At 36.1% G+C, this 21,678-nt stretch overlaps 1 protein-coding gene across 4 annotated transcripts in view; it reads right to left on the bottom strand.

The window, feature by feature from the left end:
• The window catches only part of LOC131164711 (protein trichome birefringence-like 12), a 32,215-nt gene extending 11,198 nt beyond the window's left edge, over positions 1 to 21,017 (bottom strand). Inside the window, exons 1-4 of one of the 4 annotated variants that reach the window (XM_058122128.1) lie at positions 20,385 to 20,999; positions 13,441 to 13,578; positions 4,529 to 4,778; positions 2,900 to 2,986 (exon numbers count right to left, since the gene is read on the bottom strand). In XM_058122128.1, the coding sequence (XP_057978111.1) occupies positions 2,900 to 2,986; positions 4,529 to 4,778; positions 13,441 to 13,578; positions 20,385 to 20,917 (1,008 nt within the window). In that variant the 5' untranslated portion in view covers positions 20,918 to 20,999. Of the gene's footprint in view, positions 1 to 2,611; positions 2,987 to 3,541; positions 4,230 to 4,528; positions 4,779 to 13,440; positions 13,579 to 20,384 lie in introns of those variants that run through there. The other 3 variants (XM_058122127.1, XM_058122126.1, XM_058122129.1) reach the window with 3 other exon arrangements.
• Between the last annotated feature and the right edge of the window lie 661 nt (positions 21,018 to 21,678).

The following is a 21,678-nucleotide window of genomic DNA, read 5'->3' as shown; positions in this document are numbered from 1 at the left end:
GTATGTTGTAAGTTTTATTCATTATATCTAGTACATATGTTGATTGGGTTTATAATTAAATAGAAAGACTCTAGGTTTGTGTAATGTTGCTGCTAGATTAGTTGACCTAGGGACAAATTTTTTAAATACCCAATTCATCCCCCCCCCCCCCCCCCCCCCCTTTTTTCCTTGGGAATACACCAAGGGTAACAAGACCACTATTTATCCAGCGACTCCATCATCATCTTCTCCCACTCACCACACGGCCACCCACATCTAAACATCCACATGACCACTTCTCCTTCTACACCTACACGACCATCATCCCTTCACTCCATTGCTGCGTTTATCTTGTGTTTCAAAGCTTGCACGAAGGACTTACGGCATGATCTAAGACTTGTGTTGAACAACATCAAGTCATCCAACAAGACACTTGGTAAATTCTATATTTGCTTAAACCCTTCCTTATTTGTGAACCATTGTTAGTAGCCTACAAATCCATATTTGCATAACCCATTGAATCCATAGATTGAAACATTGTTACTTGCTAGTTTAAAATCAATTGTATGAATTTTAGTTTGTTAAGCTTAGAACTTATAATCTTGATTTTGAAAGTAACATCTTCCGTATAAAACTAGACTCCTTGATTAGTGAACACTTGGGACTTATTTGCCAAATATAATCATACACCTTCTCAAAATCCAACAACATGTGAAATGAAGCATGATTTATGGTGTTCATATTTAGTTAATTAAATTTTTAATGCAAAGTGTTTTGAGTGTTTGTGCTTATGTGAGAGTTGAACCATAGGACATAGGTCATCCAATCCCGTCCTACACCACTTTGCCAACTCAACTTTCTTAACGTCCAACTCAGTCTTCTACCTCTTGATATCCTAGTTAGCCTTATTCAACTCGTATACCTTAGCTTGAAGTATCCTTTTAGCTATATTGTACTTCAGCTTCTATACTACTTCTTCCCATCCTTCCCTAAGTCATTAGTAACAATCTCTAGCTCAAATACTCAAGCTCTTTGATTCTCTCCTTTTGTCACTTCCTTCCTCAACAAAACTGCTAGGTTCCTCTTCAAATCCTTCAACTTGGCAACATTTCCCTTCCACTCCAAATGGTAGAACTACTGCTTTGGCCAAAATTCTTCATAGTTGTCCTTCAGCTCATTCGGATAAGGAATAAGCCTATCCTGTCCTCCCTCGACGTGTGAAAACTTATAGCACTTTACCCTACATAGTTGCTAAGTTGAATATCCCAATGAAGTATCAGTGGTACTTCCTTGCTTATCTAGAATCCTCGAACTCAATCATGTCATCTTAGTCTGCTCAATTAATTAAGAAGTTACGTCATCTCAACATCGATACCAAAACTGGCGTAGATCAAAAACAAGACCAAAGCCTTAATCAATTATCTGGAAAACTATCTCTAGAACACATATTCCAAAAACCATCAACCCAACCTAACTTATTAATCAAAAAAACCCGTCTCCTTTAACTTTCATCCTCCAAAAACATTGAGTTCTCACTGCTGAAAACTATCTTCAAAGCCTTCCCATTTCCCAAATATTGACTATTGTGATCCAAATTTACATCAACATTGGAAAAACACCATCTTGTTAAGATACAATTTTCTTAAGAACCATGGAATGCTACAAATTCTTTGATCAATATCGTAAAACTTAATTCGCTTCCCAACCTCTCGGCACTTAATTGTCTTATCTCAAACTCTCAGCCCTTCTCAGCAATCGACCTTTTTGGCATGAACTCTTGGCAGATTTTTCTATCTATCTTCTTGTGTGGAAAATCAAATCAATATGGCTTTACAAGGGCTAAGATTTAAATCTACAGTGCGAGGACAAATGGGAATGTACCTGCCCAATGGTTTTCTAGCATTCATTTTTAAGACTAGGAATTTGTGGGTTTTATTGTGGTTGCAGCATACTATACCTAGAATAAAGAAATTTTATTTCATATATATATTTTTTCAATGTGCAATTCAATTTTAGTGTAAGCTTGAAGCATAGGAAATAGACCGGCATGAAATTCCAATTGCATTATGCACTTTGTTATGCCTAACCAATGTGCCTTAATCAACCCTCTTGAAAACCATCTCTAGGACTCATCTCCAGTAAACCACCAACCCGACCTCACTTCTCCTATGGAAAACCAACTTCATCAACTCTCCTAGTCAATAAATAAATAAACAAACATTATAATAACACCATCTTGCCATCTATGTGAGAATTGGTTTTCTAAAGAAGCATAGATTACTAGAGATTTTTCAGGATCAAGATCTCGATACTTCAATCATTTCTCTCAAAAATTTCTATATCGATCTTGTTTGATGACTAATTAAACTAATATGGATTTGTAGACATGTAAGTAGAATAAAGTTGTTTCTAAGAGGGCTTTATCTTTAAGAATTCAGAAAAGAAAATATAAAAAAAATGGAATGCTCATTGATATGGACACCTATGGAATTCCTAAAACAAAAGCAACGCTAATCCCAATATGATCAGGATTCCAATTATCTAGTAAGTAATCAAATAATTGAAAGGAATCAAGACCCTAATTGTGATTCCATTCCAACATGGATTTTTTTCCAACCAAACAAGCTATAAATTTACCATGCAAATGAAGCATAAGAACTAAAATGTAAACTCGGTTCATAGAACACATCATGGACAACTTCACCCCCAGGGTCATAAGCATCCATTGTACAGTTCCGGGGGTAACTCCATTGCAATTTGCAACATTGAGCCTAATAAGTTTTGAAAGTGAGGATGACTCCATTGCAATTGAGTTGTAAATTCCAACTAGGAGTAGGGATTATAAGAATTCTCAGCACTCATCTTAGGATACATGCTTACAGATTTCTGTAGTAAACCAGATGTAAGATGACATGCTTACAGATTTCTGTAGTGAACCAGATGGGCAGGTTGGCTTGCAAGCATTGGATGTGGGCGCAGCTGCAGGCTCACCTGTGACAAGCAGCAGCTGCAAATGCACTTTAAATGTTAAATCCGTGCGGTAAAATTGCCAACTAGGGTGTTTCATTTGACGGCCTAATAAATTATATTGCAAAGGCTCATATTGCAGACCTGGCTTTTTTTTTGCTGTGCGATCCATTAGACCTTAATTACACAACAGAAATAGGTCATTACGATTATCTGGGAGATCTTCAGGTAATTATGAAAGAAATACAAACTCCGCAGCTATGAGCTAGTTAATTTGCATGGAGCAGCCCATGAAAATGGCAAATTTTGACAAGCTAACCAGACAACAAAATGCATCGAATGGTTCTGTAACAGAAGAAAGCCATAAAGAATACATCGAAAACTGTTTATCCTACAAAAGAAAGTAGCAAATTGGGGGTGAGGGGGAGGGAAGGGGGGCTGTTGTACACCTAGATATCATCCAGGCTTCAAATTTCATCCTCCCAAGTAAAGAATAAATAATTTTATGGTTGACTTAAATTGTTGGGCAACTAGTAAGGGGGGAAAAATATAAAAAATAAAAATAAAATAAATAAAAAATAAAAAAAGAAAGAAAGAAAGAAAGGATTGCAAGGCATAAAATTTCTCATCCAAAGACCACTACCTACAAAATTCCACGGGACACTAAATAAAAAATAAAAAAAGAAAGAAAGAAAGAAAGGATTGCAAGGCATAAAATTTCTCATCCAAAGACCACTACCTACAAAATTCCACGGGACACTAGCCACCTGTGTCGCAGTAAGGTTGTACATTTGCAATAGCAGAAGTCCCCATATCTTATCCCACACTTTTTAGATGGGAAGAATCTTGATGATTTATAGTGGGATCCTTCTGTTGCATAATGGATATGTGATCAAGCTCTGCCACCCCCTTCACATCCTTCATCAAAACAAATACATGATAAAACTCAAATCATATTCATTTTCTCCACCACCCATCAACCATTTCTATTAATCCATTCATCACCTTGCTGGCAAACTAGAGCGAATCAACTCTGACAAAATGTCGACCCATATATCTGGGACACCAGGTAGGCACCAGTGCATGCAATCCTGACCCCAGGTTGCCACTGCATCCTTCTTTCCTAACCAGATCGCTGGATGGGCATCTGCTCTGAACTCACTCAAATGCGTAAGATCAAGCAATTGAATATTCGTGCCTTGTAATGCATTTTCAATCAAATGGTTGATTTGTCTTGCTTCTTTATTCACTCCATTTTTGCTGGGATCAAACCAAAAATCAAGCTGCGCAGATATCAGTACACTTTTCACTCACAGAAACAGCATTTATACTTTCAAAGACTTAAGGTGGAACTCAAAACCAGACAACAGAAAAAGAAAAAGAAAATCAACACCCAGTCCTGATCTCCAAGCATATCCAAAATTTTAAACCCCATCTATGGAAAACTGTAGCATGCCTCGGTGAAAATTTAAAAAAAAAATTAATAATTTGATATTCATCACAATATCTACTAGCACCAAAACATATATTACAATAAACATTTAAAACCTTGGTATGGTGAATGACAATAAGCAATATATACCTGGTGTTCTGCAAGAGGCTCATCAAAGACGCAACTACCATTTTGATTCCAATCTCCACCATAAAAGTGTCTTGGTGATTGTAAACGCCAGAACTTAAGTGTCTTACTTGGGACATTATTTTCTATGTACGAGACCATATTGTCCAGCACAGTTTTAAGTCCATCTAACATCTCAAGGGAAGGAAGTATTGGCTGTCCTGCTCTGTAGAAAACAAGGGGTGTTTCTTTTGGGAATTTGTCATAGCCCCACCTAATCAGAACCATAATAGAAAATCACTTTAAATAAATGATGTACTTCAATCAATTTCAGATCTGGGAAAAATGGACACAAGATGCAGTGCATGTCATGAGACACCAACTAAAATGATAATGGAGGGATGAATATGACCGGAAATTAAGTGCAAGGAATGCATAAGTCTCCCCAGCGGCCCAGCCCCATGCCTCTTTCTTTACTGACTGAAAGTGATACCACTATGTCAAATTCTATTTTTGGATTCTCAAAAAATCAACAATGCGGAGAGCAAACTGCATTCAGTGACAATGCCTTTGAAGTAATTTGTCTTAAGAAATCAGAGCATAATGTATAATCAATAATTTTTCAATCACATGGTACCAATTATGTCATGAATAAAACGATCAAAATCACCCCTTTACTAAGAATTTTTTTGTAATCAAAAATTACCCGCTACCACAAATGGTAATAGCACATTTTAGAGAACCAAATTGATGTCATAGAGATGAACCTGCAAATAGATAACAGAAGGACAAAATGGAAACAAATCCTGAGGATGACCTGGATTTAGGCCATCAGTGTGCCCTTCTGTGCTTTTCTTTCGTTAGCAACTCATCACATTTCATTACCTTGTTTTTCATCTAAGAAGTCTTGAATTCAATACCATGTTTTTCATCTAAGAAGCCTTGAATTCAATCTTCTCTTAAGTTTGGGACCCACCTACATGACAAGGACACAATCATGGGTCCAACACAGCATGAAGGTGTATTTAGTTTTCACTTGTTTAGACCCTAGTTGTATGACAAGGACACAAATAGGGGTCCACGCTAATAAGTTGTCTGATAAAGCAACCTCTATGATAGAGAAATGTGATATAACCATGGATACATTCTTGCAAATGCATGGTTTTGATATTTTTTACTCTACAAAATAAAAAGACCTAGCTGAATATATGAAAAATTAAGCAGAAAAAGCAGAAGAAAAGGCTGCAGCAAGTGGCCAGTTGACCATTCTCTTCAAGCAGTCGACCAACCCAATGAAAATTCAAAATTTTGAGTTGCTTTCATTTGATTAGCCAATAGATCCAGGTATGCCAAGTGTCCTAGAAGTTGCCACGTGTTAGGCAACAACTAGGGCAGTTGGCAGTAGTTGGCTAGTGGTTGGTAAAAATTCAAATTCAAATGATGTTTCTCTCTCCCATGAAAGGTCTATAACTAGACCCTTTGAGAGAGAGTTTGTAGTCCATCACCACGTGGGGAGAGAATTGAGAGCATTTCTTGCATCATTTTGGGTAAGAGGAAAAGGGTGAATACTTAAAGTTTGTGAAGAGAATCCTATCTCTTCTTGTTCTTATTGGAGGATACTCAGGGGGTGTGTGCTTTGTGAGTGTATCTCCACTTGTCTACACTGATTACAATATCATAAGGTTAATCCCCTACCCCTTTCTTTCATTGTTTTCAAGTTGGTTTGTGTTTTTTTTTTTTTGGTATGCAAGACATGTATGGATGTATATGATGTGAATGTTTTCATACATGAAATTTTATATTTTTTTGGTTAAATCATGTTATCTAAGGGGGTTAGAATTTTATAATATTTAGAATTTTTGAAAAGAATTTGATCAAAATGACAAAAAATGGCATTTTTCAAAAGGTCATGTAGATGCTGTTGGGGCCCGCCTCATTTAATAAAGCAAGATGGGCTTGCTGTCATTTGCTGCAACCGGCCACTTAAATAATTAAAAGCAAAGGAGGCAAAGCTGCACATGGGGTCAAATATGGCAGCACGATTGCTGCAGCCGGTTGGTGTAATTAAATAATAAATCAAAGGGGAAGACTTGCTGGAGGCTGGTCAGAATTGGCTACTGTTTGGTGCAGCATCTCCACCCACCGCTTTGAAAAAGAAGGACAATTGATGCTGATTTTTTGGAGGGAATTGGGCTGCGGTAATCTCCTCCCTCTCTCCTATAAAAGGAGCACTTCCCCTCCACTGTGTAGATACAGAGAGTGAGAGTGAAGATACAATAATTGTAAGTGCACTGTGAGTGTGTATTAAGGTGAGTGAGTTGAGTGTGTTATAATCCTCCTCCTCCTTCACTGTATACCCATATATATATATATATATATATATATATATATATATAGTGAAGTTACTCCTCTCCCGTGGACGTAGACTAAATTGGTCAAATCATGTAAATCTTGTGTGTTATTTGTGTGTGTGTTATTTTATCTTGGGCGGGATTCATATCCCAACAATTGGTATCAGAGCTACTGGTTTACCACCTTGTTGGCAAGTTTTATTTTTTGTATATTAATGCCGCATTGACGGCAGGTTTTATTTCTATGTATTAATACTTCCTTAAATGGCAAGTTTTATTGATGTGTATTGATACCGCCTTCATGGCTAGATCTGTTCTTAATTTTTGAGACTATACTGTAGCAGCATTATTCACTGTAGTTGTCCACACATAGTACCAGAGCATATTAAATGGAGGAAAGTACAAGTCTTGCAGTAGTTCCATGATCAGACTTACAGAGACAAATTATTCAATCTAGAAGACAATGATGGAAGATTTGTTATACTGTAAAGATCTGTTTGATCCCATTGAATGTAAAGGGATCATGCCAAGTGGAAAAATTGAGTCTGATTGGAAGAAACTTAACAAAAAAGCTGTCAGTGTTATAAGACGGTGGGTTGAGACAAGGACAATTTGTGACACAGCCAAAGAAACGAATACCTAAAAACTTTGGCAACATCTAAGAGAGATGTACGAGCCAAAGAATGCCTAGAACAAAGCCTTCATGATAAGAAGGCTTGTGAATTTAAAATTATGTGGACAAAATGTTTAAGATCACTTGGATAAACTTAATGAAATTCTTGATAATCTGGCAAGCATGGAACTAACTATTGCAGATGAAATTCAAGCATTGAGTTGGCTAAGTTCATTACCAGATAGCTGGGAGACACTAATGGTAGCTCTCAGTAATTTAGCACCAAACGGAAAGGTAACCTTGAGTATAGTGAAGGATAGCATCACAAGAGAAGGCAAGAGAAGAGTTGAGCAAGGCTTGCCCACTCACTCTCAAGGACAAGCGATGGTTATTGAGAGGGGCAGAAGCAGATATTCCTAAGGAAACGAGAAGAACACAGGCAAGTCTAGAAGCAAGTCCAAATGTAGATCAAAATCAAGGGGCAACTTCACTTGTTATTATTGTAATAAGCCTGGACATATAAAGGACTGTTGGAAATGAAAGGCAAAACAAACCAGCGAAGACAAGAAAGAAGAGGACAAAAGTAGTGCAGCTGTGACTTCTGATGAAGGTGAAACTTATGCGATGTGTGAGGAAGGACATGTTAACCTCACCTGCCAAGACACAACATGGACGATAACTCTGCAGCATCATCCATGTAACAGCACGAAAAGACTTCTTCTCATCTTACAAATGTGGTGATTATGACTTTGTTAAGAAGAGAAATGAAGTCAAATGCAAAGTTGCTGGTAAAGGAGATGTGTTGATAGAAACAAATGTTGGTTGCAAACTACTACTGAAGGATGTTCGGCATGTACCAGACATTCGCCTTAACCTGATATGCACAAGTCAACTTGATGACATGGGTTATGAAAGCTATTTTGGTAATGGAGTTTGGAAGCTCAAGAAAAGGAATTTGGCGGAGGCCAAAAGAAAGAAGGATGCTAACTTATACTACACTCAAGCTAAGCAACTCTGTGCAGGAGATGTGAATGCTACAGAACATGAAGTCACCACTGAGTTATGGCACAACAAACTTGGCCACATGAGCGAGAAGGGACTCAAGATTCTTGCAAGGAAAAAGCTCCTTCCAAATTTCTCAGGTAATTCTTTAAAAAACTGTACTCGTTGTTTAGTTGGTAAACAACATAGAGTTGCATTTCGAAAGAACCCTCCATTTAGGAGAAAGCATATTCTAGATCTGGTTCATACTGACGTGTGTTTTATGAATGATAAAATTATTGGCAGATCATTGCATTTTGTTACATTCATTTATGATTACTCTAGAAAAGTGTGGGCTTATCCTTTGAAAAGTAAAGACCAGGTGTTAGATATGTTCAAGAAGTTTCAGGCCAATGTTGAAAGACAAATTAGCAGAAAGCTCAAATGTATTCGTTCAAACAACGATGGTGAACACATTGGGCCATTTGAAGAGCACTGCAAAGTACATAGTATTAGGCTAGAGAAGTTAGTTCCCAAGACTCCTCAACACAACGGCGTTGTAGATAAAATGAACAGAACCATCTGCAACAAGATTATCTACATGCTCTCTCATTCAAGGCTGCCAACATCCTTCTGGGGTGAGGCGTTAATGATAGCAGTTAACCTCATCGACCTTTCTCCTTCAGTTCCTCTAGGAGGTGACATTCCTGAAAGGATCTGGACTGGGAAAGATGTATCCTATAAACACTTAAAGGTGTTTGGTTGTAAAGCTTTTGTCCATATTCCTCGGGATGAAAGGACCAAACTTGATGCAAAGACAAAAGAGTGCATCTTCGTCGATTATGATATTGATGAGTTTGGCTACAGATTGTGGGATCCAAAGAACAAGAAAGTCATCTGAAGCAGAGATGTTTTGTTCTTTGAAGACCAAACTATTGACGATTGTGAGAAGGCTGATAATCCAAAGCATTTCCTCAGGAGTCCAATCGAGCTGATTCCAGATTCACCACCACAACCACAAGAAGAGCATGATGATAACAAGGAAGATGATGAACCAATAGCTGAAGGTGATCAAGAAGCTCCAGCAGCAAAACCCCAAATAAGAAGATCCACCAGGGAGCGTCAACCTTCTAGCAGATACTCACCAGATGAGTATGTGTTGCTAACGTACGGAGGAGAACCAGAATGTTACAAGGATGTCATGTCACATGAGCACAAGACTGAGTGGTTCAAGGCCATGCAAGAAGAGATGAAATCCTTGCGTGAGAACCACACTTAAATTTGGTAGAATTACCAAAGGGAATGAAAGCACTCAACAACAAATGGGTGTTTAGATTGAAAAATGACGAAGGAAACTCACAACCAAGGTACAAGGCACGACTAGTTGTGAAAGGTTTTGGTCAAGGAAAAGACATTGACTATGAAAAGATTTTCTCGCCCGTGGTGAAGATGTCATCTATTCGAGTTGTTCTCGAATTGGCTGCTAGCCTGAACTAGGAGATTGAACAACTTAATGTAAAAACTGCATTTCTCCATGGTGATTTGAATGAAGAAATCTACGTGAAACAACTTGAAGGATTCAAGGTCAAAGGAAAAGAACAGTTTGTGAGCAAACTAAAAAAGAGTTTGTATGGCCTCAAACAGGCACCAAGACAGTGGTACAAGAAGTTCGATTCATTCATGATGGAATACGGGTATAACAAGTTCACATCTGACCATTGTGTGTTTATTAAAAGATTTTCTAGCAATGATTTCATTATTCTCATGCTTTATGTGGATGATATACTGATCGTTGGTCGTGATACTAAGAAGATAGAAAAATTGAATAAAGAACTAGGCAAATCCTTTGTAATAAAGGATTTGGGTCCAACAAAACAGATTATTGGAATGAAGATCTTTCGAGATAAGAAAAATAGAAAGTTGTGGTTATCTTAAGAAAAGTACATTGAGAGGGTGTTAGCAAAATTTAACATGAGCAAAGCAAAACCAGTCAGTTGCCCACTTGCAGGACACTTCAAGCTTACTTCCAAGCAATATATCCTACAAGTGAAAATGAAAAAGAAGAAATGAAGAAAGTGCCTTACCCTTCAGCCGTGGGTAGCTTGATATACACCATGGTATGCACAAGACCTGATATCGCTCATGCAGTTGGAGTAGTCAGTTGATTCTTTTCTAATCCTGGCAAATAACATTCGGAAGCCGTCAAGTGGATTTTCAAGTATCTCAAAGGTAATTCTCAATTATGTTTATGTTTTGGTCATGACAAACCTGCGTTGGAAGGTTATATAGATGCAGATATGGCCGGTGACGTCGATTCCAGAAAATCTACTTCGGGATACTTGATGACATTTTCAGGGGGAGCAGTGTCGTGGCAATCAAAGCTACAAAAATGTGTTGCATCGTCCACTACTAAGGCAGAGTCCAGTGCCATCACTAAAGCAAGCAAAGAGCTTCTATGGATGAAGAAGTTCCCAGAGGAATTTGGCCACAAGCAAGAGAAGTATGTTCTTTATTGTGATAGTCAAAGTGCTAATCATCTCAGCAAAAATCCAAGTTTTCATTCAAAGTCAAAGCATATTGATGTTCGATACCACTGGATTCGTGAAGCGTTGGAATCAAAGCAGTTGAGTAGAGAGAAAATTCATACTGATGACAATGCATAAGACATAATAGCTAAGAAAACGTCCAAGTCAAAGTTCGAAACTTGTAGAACCGCAACAAGTTTGGTGGAACTCTCTACATGAGTCGAGCAGGGGAGATTTTTTGGTCCCCACCTCATTTAATAAAGCAAGATGGGCTTGCTGTTATTGGTTGCAGTCGGCCACTTAAATAATTAAAAGCAAAGGAGACAAAGCTGCACATGGGGTCAAATAATGCAGCAGGATTGCTGTAGCCGGATGGTGTAATTAAATAATAAATCAAAGGGGAAGACTTGTTGGAGGCTGGTTAGAATTGGCTGCTATTTGGTGCAGCATCTCCTCCCACCGCTTTGAAAAAGAAGGACAATTGATGCTGATTTTTTGGAGGGAATTGGGCTGCGGTAATCTCCTCCTTCTCTCTTACAAAAGGGGCACTTCCCCTCCATTATGTAGATACAAAGAGTGAGAGTGAAGAAACAATAATTGTGAGTGCACTGTGAGTGTGTATTAAAGTGAATGAGTTGAGTGTGTTGTAATCTTCCTCCTTCACTATATACCCATATATATATATATATATATATATATATATATATATATTGTAATCTTCCTCCTTTACTATATACCCATATATTTATATATATAGTGAAGTTACTCCTCTCCCGTGGACGTAGGCTAAATTGGTCGAACCACGTAAATCTTGTGTGTTATCTGTGGGTGTTTTATTTGATCTTGGGTAGGATTCATATCCCAACAGATGGTCGACCAGCCTGCAGGCACGGTCGACGACCCTCCTTGCTTTCTTTCAAAAAGTAGCCATTAGACCACAAAAGATTGTCAACCAACCTTTGCAAGCGAGTCGACCAGCAGATCCAGAAACCACGTTTTTGGCCATTATTTTTTGGATTTTCCTTGGGTTTTTATGTTGTTTTTTAGTCTAAACACTCTCTTAAGTGTATTGGTCGAGTTTGATTGCTGATATTTCAAGGGTTTTTATGAATTTTCCATAAAAAACCAAGATTTCATTTTCAAAAGGATTTGAAGATGGTTTTCAAATATTTGAAATAAAGTTTTATGCCAAAATTTGCAGTCAATACCAATAATGTGGCTTTTAGGTGTTCTCCAAAACTTTCACGATTTTCAAAGACAAGATTTCAAGGAGGGTTTGTGGTTCTCTCACAAAAAATCTAGACTTTCTTCAAGTTTAAACAAGTAAACATCATTTTTCAAAGTAATCACCTATGAAGTGGCTTAAGGGGGGAAAATGTGTTTTCTTCAACTTAAGCTTGCTTTTAAATCTCTGATTTATGGAATACTCATTGAATAATCAAAGTTTTCAATTAAAAAAACAAAGGTTTTTTTATCAAAATACAAAGACTTTTAAGTGGTTTCAAAGATTTCATCAAAATATTTTGTAAAAATCATTTTTGAAAATGTTATGACGAATTACAGTCTACAAATGACTTGATTCTTCCCTATAGGATATGTAGACTCAATCATAACAATAAAAAACATAACTTCTTTTATTTATTTCTCTTCTTTTCTTTTCTTTATTGTGTGAATGTATGTTATTTTTGAAAGGGCATGAAGTAGTAAAGTTTCTATGGGATTAATTCCTCTGTATAAACTCCACAAAAGCCTTTTCAAAAGGGGTTAAGGGTCTAAAATTTCTTTTACAAAAATCAAACAATAGGAAAATTATAGTAGGCAGTCGACCAACCTCTACAAGTGGTTGATTGGCCATTGCTACAACTTGGTATTTTCCTTTTTTTTTTTTCATCTTTTTCCTCAAAAGTGAACTTCAAAATAGGGCACACAAACACACAAAAGGTAAGTACGATTATCATTTTTAAAATGGGTGTTCTAGGGTGCTGTAAAGGTCTACCTTCCTTATTCACAATGGTAATCCTAATCAAAATCTCTTTTAAAAAGGTTTTACTTTGTTTTACCTTTTCAAAACTAAAATGAAATGGCAACTTCATTTTCCAAAACAAAATAATAAGGGGATCATTGGTTTGACTTCCTTTACTTATTTAGTTTTTATTTAGTCACCAAATATATTGGCAATCAAAACAGGCCACCCGAACTCAGCATTGACATATGGTCTGTTGAAGGCAGCCCCAGCAGCAACAATAATAATGAACAAGGCAAAGAAATAAGAAAAAAGAAGTCCTCTTTTCTATGTAATATTCTAGTCTATAACAAGAAACGTAAGAAATTATGGTAGTGTTCAAAACAAGCATCTACCTATTCAAGTCATGTGCAAATGGCAACAAGAATGACAAACAAAATGGAGAAGATTAGTTTGATAAACTATGCATTTTGTACAGAGCAAAGGGAGACTCAAAACATTACCAGTGGCCAGTATTGAAAACTAGCACATCGTAAAAATTGGTGATGTCAGCCCAATCATCTGCAGGAATATCAGCATCAACTCGATATATTCCTTTCAAGCCATCTTGATTAGAGAAAACCGTCTGTTTTGGCTGCCACCTTTATTTAATCAGTTCACAAGTATGTGAGGTTGTATTTTCAAATTTTAATCTATACTAAATATAAAAGTATGAATAGCATAAATCATTTTGTGGACAATAATATAACTCCTAAAAGATGTAATTGTAGTTCAATTTGTGGAGAAAAGCATCCTTATTTTAAAAGTAAATTTCTATAAAACCAACATTTCCAATATATATATATATATATAAAGAAAATTCAAACAATATTAGCTAAAATTTCATTTACAATGTCTAAAAGTTAATCTTTGAACTAAAAGAAAAAACTTTCATTTGGTTAAAAAATAAAAATAAACTAACTCTATATATAGATATCTACATCTATATCTTTACTATATTAAATTTATAAAAGTACAAATAAAATAAAATATTTTATAGCAAAAATATCCTTATATTTAAAAAAAATACAAAACATTCCTAAAAGAAAATAAATTCAACAAAATTAGACAAATTAAATTTATAAAAAAATTTTTAGATATGTTAAACTTTGATCTAAAAAAAAAAACTCTATTTAGCCAAAAGAAAATGGCAAATAGTACAAATAGTGTAAATAATTTTGTAGACAAAAAAATTATATTCTTTTAGAAATAAAATTGAATTTTGAAAAAAAAAAAATTCAATAACATTTTAGATAAATACACATTTACAAAATTTATTTTAAATAGTTTAAGATTTGGACCTAAAAAAAATCCATTTCATTCAAAAAAATAAAATAAATGTAATGGCATTATAAATGTTAAATAAAATGTACATTCCAAAATAAAATACATAAATTCTTTTGATGTTTTCTAAAATTATTGTAATGTGTCTAACATCGTTTAGATATATAATAATATAATTTCTAAAATATAAATTTAAGAAAATAGAAATGAAACTTTAGACCTATAAGTACCTTCCAAATAATAATTTAAAATTTATTTAAAATTTAAAAAACTCATTAATTGAATGTTAAGTAAAAAAAATAACAATAATTAAGTTTAGGTAGCAAATTACAATTTAGAAATTGTAATAAAGTTCTTGATATTATCCTAGGAAGACATCATATATTGAGATTTTTATAAATAAAAAATAAAAGAAATCTACTTATTAATGTTTTATCTATAATGTTATGTAAGTATTAAAGTTCAATATTACTCATAATTTTATTTAGTATATTCTTGTCATATCATATCTTTTATTTTTTGATTCTATGTCAATATTTGTATTTTAATAAAGAATTAATTTTTATAATTAACTTTGAATATTCATGCTATAATATTTGTAAACTAAAATTTAACTATATAGTATTAATATATTTTAAATATATATATATATAAATTATTAAAAGTTAAAAAATATTTTACTGCTATCATTCACGTACAATCACATGCAACGCACATGATATATTAACTAGTTAGCTCAAACGAGTCATTATGGTACGCAAACAAGGTGTTTAGTAGGGAAGCACCTACGTAGTCGATGACATTATTTTGAACACAACATGAAGTTACCTACAAGTAACAATTGTCAGACTGTAGATATTGCAAGGAGAGCCATGGTTTTCATTATGAAATGTGTTTAAAGTGACAGTCATGAATAGAAGGAAACTTCAACAGGCAAAACTTGATTGAGCAGAGTCGCAGATTTTTCATGCCCCCTCCCCCATTCTTCACCTCATTGTCCTGATTTTGATGGTGTATAGCTAAAATTATAAAACACTCCTCAGATACTCATCAATAAGAAAAAGACTTTTCACATCATTTGCATCATACTATGTCAAATAGTGTTGAGAGATTCCATTCGACTTTGTCCCACATTGGAATTGAATGGAGGATGAGTGGCTTATATACATCACTGGGCCCAAGACCTAATGGGTTAAGCTTTTGGGTCAAGTCAGTGTCACCCATATACATCAAGCTCATTCATAAGTACTCTCCAGGGCAAACAAATAGTATTACCATAGATGCTTGAAATAAATCCATTTAACAAAAAATGCATTCAGTTATCTTTTCTGTTTTTTAATGTAGATATTGTCACATTTACATATTACAAATCTCCAAACCCAGATTTATGCTCAAGTGCTCTTCTAAACCCTTGCTCATCTGAGGCATTTTCATAAAGTTGAAATGAATAAATTTTATCCATTGGGTCATATTAGTTGAGATATACAAATGAGAACCATCAAAGGCAAGGCGCAAAATGAAATTATTTTCGAAAGGAAATACTTCTTAAGGCAACAAAAAAATAGATTGCATCTAACCTAACTAGTTAAGGAAATCAACGACTTTGTGTTCAGTAGTCAGTACTACCATTTCACCTGCATCACCTGAAAAGTAAATATATTTGTGCTTAGGATATTACATCACACTCTTTCGCTCACCCATACAGCATCCATAAAGATGCTGCTCTTTCCACAACGAAGGGGAAAGAATCAACAATTAGTCCACACGGCTGCATATTCCTGTAGCCTAAAATTCCATTCACACCGCCATGGAAAAGTCTTATTAATTTGACAATTTTTCAAAAATGCAAAGAATGACACAATTTCCAGACAGCAGGGAGACTAAATGGGATCTTGAAGATTTAGTGATTCAGCAAGGTCAAAATTGATAAAGATGAGGGTTTCATTGCAAAGAATAAGGATGATGATTCAGTTGGTGCAATAAGGGAACACAGCAGGAAATCTTAAATGAATTTGTTCGGAAATAATCATAGCAGAGGACAAGGAGTTGGACTGAAATTTTGTTGAACCTGAAATTGACAATGGGAATAAGATTGCTGTGGGTTTGATGGAACATGTGCAAGAAGAAGTTTTAAGGATTGAAGAATGCCTTGGTGGGACGTGTCTAGAAGCAAGGTCCATTTAAGCTAATGAGAAGGTTGAGAGGAGGTGGGTATATGTTTGGTTAAATTAGTCTTCTCGATCAATGATGTAGTCTTTATGCTTGATTTTGATGAAACATAGGGCCCTTGATATGGGTCTCATGGTCCTTTGAAAATAAGTAACTAATATTGATGCGTGGCCTCCAGACTTGAAATGAGATTGATGAGCAAAAATTATATGGCCATGATTTCGAGATATGAAGTTGCACCTTTGGTTTTTTCACAAGCTCGGTGAGATTACTAGCTTAATTGGAAAACTTTTGTTCACTAAAAAGTTAACTGCAGAATGGGGGAGTTTAGCTTATGCAAAGGTTTTTCAACAAGCTGAGCAAGGATGTGCTATCAAAGTATATTGCTTTCAAAGGTAACAGGGATGGCTTGTCCATGAAAAAAGTGAAGTATGAACGGTTACTGGAATGGTGTGGCATTGGAAATTGTTTTGCCACAGATAGGGAAATTGATACAATACTCCAAAATGCAAAAAATTATGGATTAAGGGACAAGCTAACAGAATTGAGAAAAGCTGAGCAAGAAGCAGGGTCTACAAAGGCAACTAATACGCTTGTAGCTGGGGAAGAGGAAATCATTTAGGATGAAAAACAAGAGCATGCTAGCAGGAGCAAAAATAACAGGCATTCTGCAATAAATGAAAATGATGGTAACAAGGCTGTGTTAAAAATTTTAGAAAGGTCTTCTATATGAACATGGAGATAAGTGCAACATAGATTGTCCTAATGGTTTTGGAGGTGTAAATAGCCACGCAGAGGAGACTGGAGAAAATGCAAATCCAACTACAGCTGCTCTTGGTAAGGAAGGCAAAGCCAAAAAATAAAAAAAAAGGAAAAGGGGCTTTGAAAAATCAAAAGGGAGAAGGGGAAATAGTAGATGTGGCGCACCCATGTTTCATGGCAGATTTACTCTATGATCATATTATTGGAAGCTCACTTCTCCAGCAGAAACTTGCAGTCATTTTACTTGGAAGCCCATCTGGAAAACTGCAGCCCCCACAAAAGTTGCTTTATTTTTGTGGGAGGCAACTCTCCAGTAAATTCTTACCATGGGCATCCTGCAAAGGGGGGCTGCCTCTTGTTAACAGAAGTTACTTGTGTTTGTAAAGTGCTGAGTCTACTGATCACATCCTCTTACACTGCTCCTGGACTAGTATCATTTGGGACTTGGTCAGGCAACAGCAGATTACTGCCAAAACAGCAAAAGAGCAGTGGGCCTAAAGGTATAAGCTCCATCAAGGAGAGGAGGAAAGCTTTCTTCCTCATCCTCCTAGCCATCTTTTAGTTTGTCTAGAGGGAATGAAATAAGAGATTTTTTGAAAGATTAGTCACACCCATGCATATTATTAAAGACATACAGATTGCTACTGCCCCAGTTTGTTTGTACTAGGGCAGCATACCTTGATGTGTTTTAATTAATCTTGACTTTTCTAATAGTTAAAAAAATAAATGTGGTAGACTTGACATGTTCAGGTATCTCTGACCCCTCTCCTATTTGTCTCTGTTTTAGAGCGTGTGACACTGCCATTGAAGATGTCCTATGTATAAAACAGATGAATAAGAAGAACCATAGCTCAGGAGGTTAAGATAAACTCTACAAATTGCAAGGAGAGCTTTTAGGTTATCCAAAATGAGGTAGCAAGGAGAGAGAAGGAACCAATGCATAAATATTCTAATACCACCAAAGCTGAGTTAAATTACTGGAAATAAAGAGCTATAATAAAATGGTTTGTCTAGAAGACTCCAATCCTAAAAAAAAAAATTTCCAGTCATATTTTGAAAGGAAGTGGCGCTAGAAATAAAATTGTGAGCCTGTATATTGAGAATGGAGTTGAAGTGACTGAGTTGGAAGATGTAAAAGAAGCTGCTGTTGATTTTTTTTTTTTTTTTTCCCTAAAAGAAGCTGAGCTTCCCGGATGATATGAGGAATGAATCTGGTCTTTATGTCAATGCTGCTGCTGACATTCTTACAGAAGAAGAAACTTCATCTTGTGTAAAGATGTGACTGATAAGGAGACAAAGAATGCATTATTCACAGTAGGCTATGATACTGCCCATGGAACAGAAGGGTATGGAGCTTTTCTCTACAAATCAGGTTGGGGGACAATTGAGAAAGAGGTAACTGATGCTGTCAGGAATTTTTTGTGTTGTTTTATTTATTTATTTCAACTCTGGTAGAATACTGACAGAACTTAATGCTACATTGGTGCCTAAGGGTCCTATCCTAACACCACAATCACATTTTAAACCAACAGCATGCAGCACGCTACAAAGTGTTCAAATGCATATTCAAAGTGAAAACTGAGATACTACAGATGCTGATTGATGGACTAGTGGATGCCTCTGCCCCTCAAACAGCTTCTTTATCATTGATACAAGGTTTTTAGATAGCAATATAGCATATATAGTTCTTGCTCAAAAATTTTACAGGAATCATCATAGAAAACTTGTCTCACTGTGATGTTCCATTAATGTTGATGTAAGAAAAGTTTACAACAATTGGAATTGGAGTTTTTTACAAAATATGACGAGGGCCAGTAACTTCTTTGATTGGTTATGGCTTGTGTTTCAACTCCTAATAGTCTATTTGCATAAATGGGTCTTTAGCTGACTTATGTAGCAGTAAAGATTTTCTAGGGAACAGATCCAATGTCTCCTTATTTTTTTGTGCTAACAATAGAGTACTTCTTGAGGACATTAAAGAAGAAGAACTAAACGTGATAAGCAGAGTATAACTTATTGTTAATGTTTTTTCTGATAATTTGTTTATGTCTACAAAGGTAACAAGAGAACTATGTATGTTTAAGCAGGGTTTAGATTAGATTTCATTAACTTGGATCTGTTATGTAAACAGAAGGAGAAGTCAAAGAATATGTAAGACATAGAATTGAGATGGATGAACGATATAATTTTAAAAGATAAAGTAAGAAATGAGCACATCCAAAGTAGGCTAGACGATATAATTTTAAAAGATAAAGTAAGAAACGAGCACATCCAAAGTAGGCTAGACAGAGATCTAGTAGAAGATAAGATAAAAGAAAGGCAATTGAGAGGGTTCAGACACTTGTAAAGTAGGCTAAGTAATACTTAGTAAGAGAGAGTGAAATAATTAGAATTAGAAATCATAGGAGGGGTAGGGAAAAACTTAGAATAACTTGGACTAAAATGGTAAGAAAGGATTTAACAATACTCCAACTTTATGAGGATATTACCCTAGATTGCATAGAATGGAAGAAAAGAACTCATATAACCAACCTTAGCGGGACTTTAGCTATGGTGATGATTGTTGTTATCGTTGTTGTTGTTGTTGTTGTTGTTCTTGTTCTTGTTCTTGTCTGGTTGTCTATTAATTTTCTTCCAAATTGCCATCTATTTTAGAGGCATTGAACAACAACAAAGGTATATATTCTACATATCTTGAATACTACAGAGAGCAGCCTTTCTCTCAATAGATAGGAGTGCCTTTGAAATCAACTAGGCTAACTGCTACACACTGTCAGGTGCTGATTGACGATTTTCATGCAAAAATTACCTCCTGGACAGCTAGGTTCCGGAATTTTATTTTTATTTTTTCTGTAAATGTCATGGTCCTGCAGTTAACTTTGACGCCTTGTAATAGTGGAAGAAACTTCTCAGATTCCAAAAGAATAAAATTTCCAGTGAGATTTAATTTTGGACAACCAAAGGGCAAAGGCAACCTTCATGGAAGTCATCTTCTATACTTCCAGTAATGCCACAATCTCACATAATCCTCATCAAAATTAGATGAAAAATGGCTCTGCTTTACATATAATATGCTATTACTTGGAACCCAGTGCAATGCCCCAGCAAATTCGCCAGCATCATAAATAAATTAGTTCAGAAAACATCCCAAAAAATACATATTAATGGACTCAGAGAAGTGCAACATTCTTACTTGTATTTGGCAAGCAACACAGCGCGATGGTATGCCACCGTAACATTGAACTTAGGGAAGTAAGCTCCCCTCCAAGCCCCCTTCTTCTTCCACTTCTTAGCACCCGAATCACCCACCCTAAGAATACACAAGAACGAGACCAGAAAATTCTCATTCAACGAGTCACCAACAAACCCAATTCTCCGATTCCTCATCAGACTCAAAAATCCTGACGGATCGATCCGAGGCAAATCACAGTTTCGGGGCACCCACTTCCAAGAATTAATCATACCCATGTTGTCCCTCTTGTTCCTAAGGCAATTCCAGGCGTTGCGGTGGAAGGGACAGGTCTCGTCGTAGATAGCTCTGCGATGAGGGTCTTGGACCCAATTGCCATTAAAGAGATTGCAGGGGGAGGCGAACGAAGCAGAGGTGTGGGCTTTTGGAGAAGAAGAGTGAGTGTAGACAGAGAGAAGCCTAGAGGATAGGTACAGGACTGTGAAGGTTAGCAAGATGAGGCATGAGAAGAGTGATGGGGAGAGCTTAAGGAACATTGTGAAGCATTTCTATGGCGGGTGGGCGAGGGCGAGAGAGAGAGAGAGAGAGAGAGATGAAAGCGGAACAGGCAAAGCAAAATATTACGAGTTTACGACCAGCGGCCCAACCAGGTGGAGTGACGCTATTCAGCACGTGCCCGTAACCATCACGGGGTGTAGCTTGTTCAAGGCATTATGCTTGTCTGTGACTTGCTTGTTTCGTGTGCTTAGGATGGAATTGTAAATATTAGTATAGGATTATTTTCTATTAATAGTGTCTTTATATGTCAAATAAGATAGTATGACTTTTCGACCACTTTGATGTTTTCTAGTGTTAGAGTGGGAATGGCCTAGAAAATTCTTTAGGGGAGAGTGAGTGTTCATCAATTATTATAAAACTCACTAACTTTTGTCAACGTATTTAGCCTACTTGTCTTCCTCGCTAAACACACGATGTCAACGGAGGTGCTGTTAATGAATTACGTTTGCTTCAATGTTTACTACTTGTTTGCCATGGCTTTCATGAATTGATTATTGTTTCCACTGCTATTTGAATAAATGATAATAAAAGTGTTTCGTGGATGAATGTTGGTAAACGATAGGCTTACTAGTTAAACAAAAGTGTTTTAACTAGCACCACACGACCCTTCACAAGGGTGTGAAAATAGTCGAATTGTGACACTTGGTATCAGAGTTAAGTCCATGACACTTGGTATCAGAGCCAAAGTCGTGACACTTGGTATCAGAGACTACGGTTGAGTTACTACGTGAATTTGATT

This window comes from Malania oleifera, chromosome 9 (genome assembly GCF_029873635.1).
Source record: "Malania oleifera isolate guangnan ecotype guangnan chromosome 9, ASM2987363v1, whole genome shotgun sequence".
In the NCBI taxonomy this organism is placed as follows: Eukaryota; Viridiplantae; Streptophyta; class Magnoliopsida; order Santalales; family Ximeniaceae; genus Malania; species Malania oleifera.
This window is presented reverse-complemented; position numbering and strand designations above follow the sequence as displayed.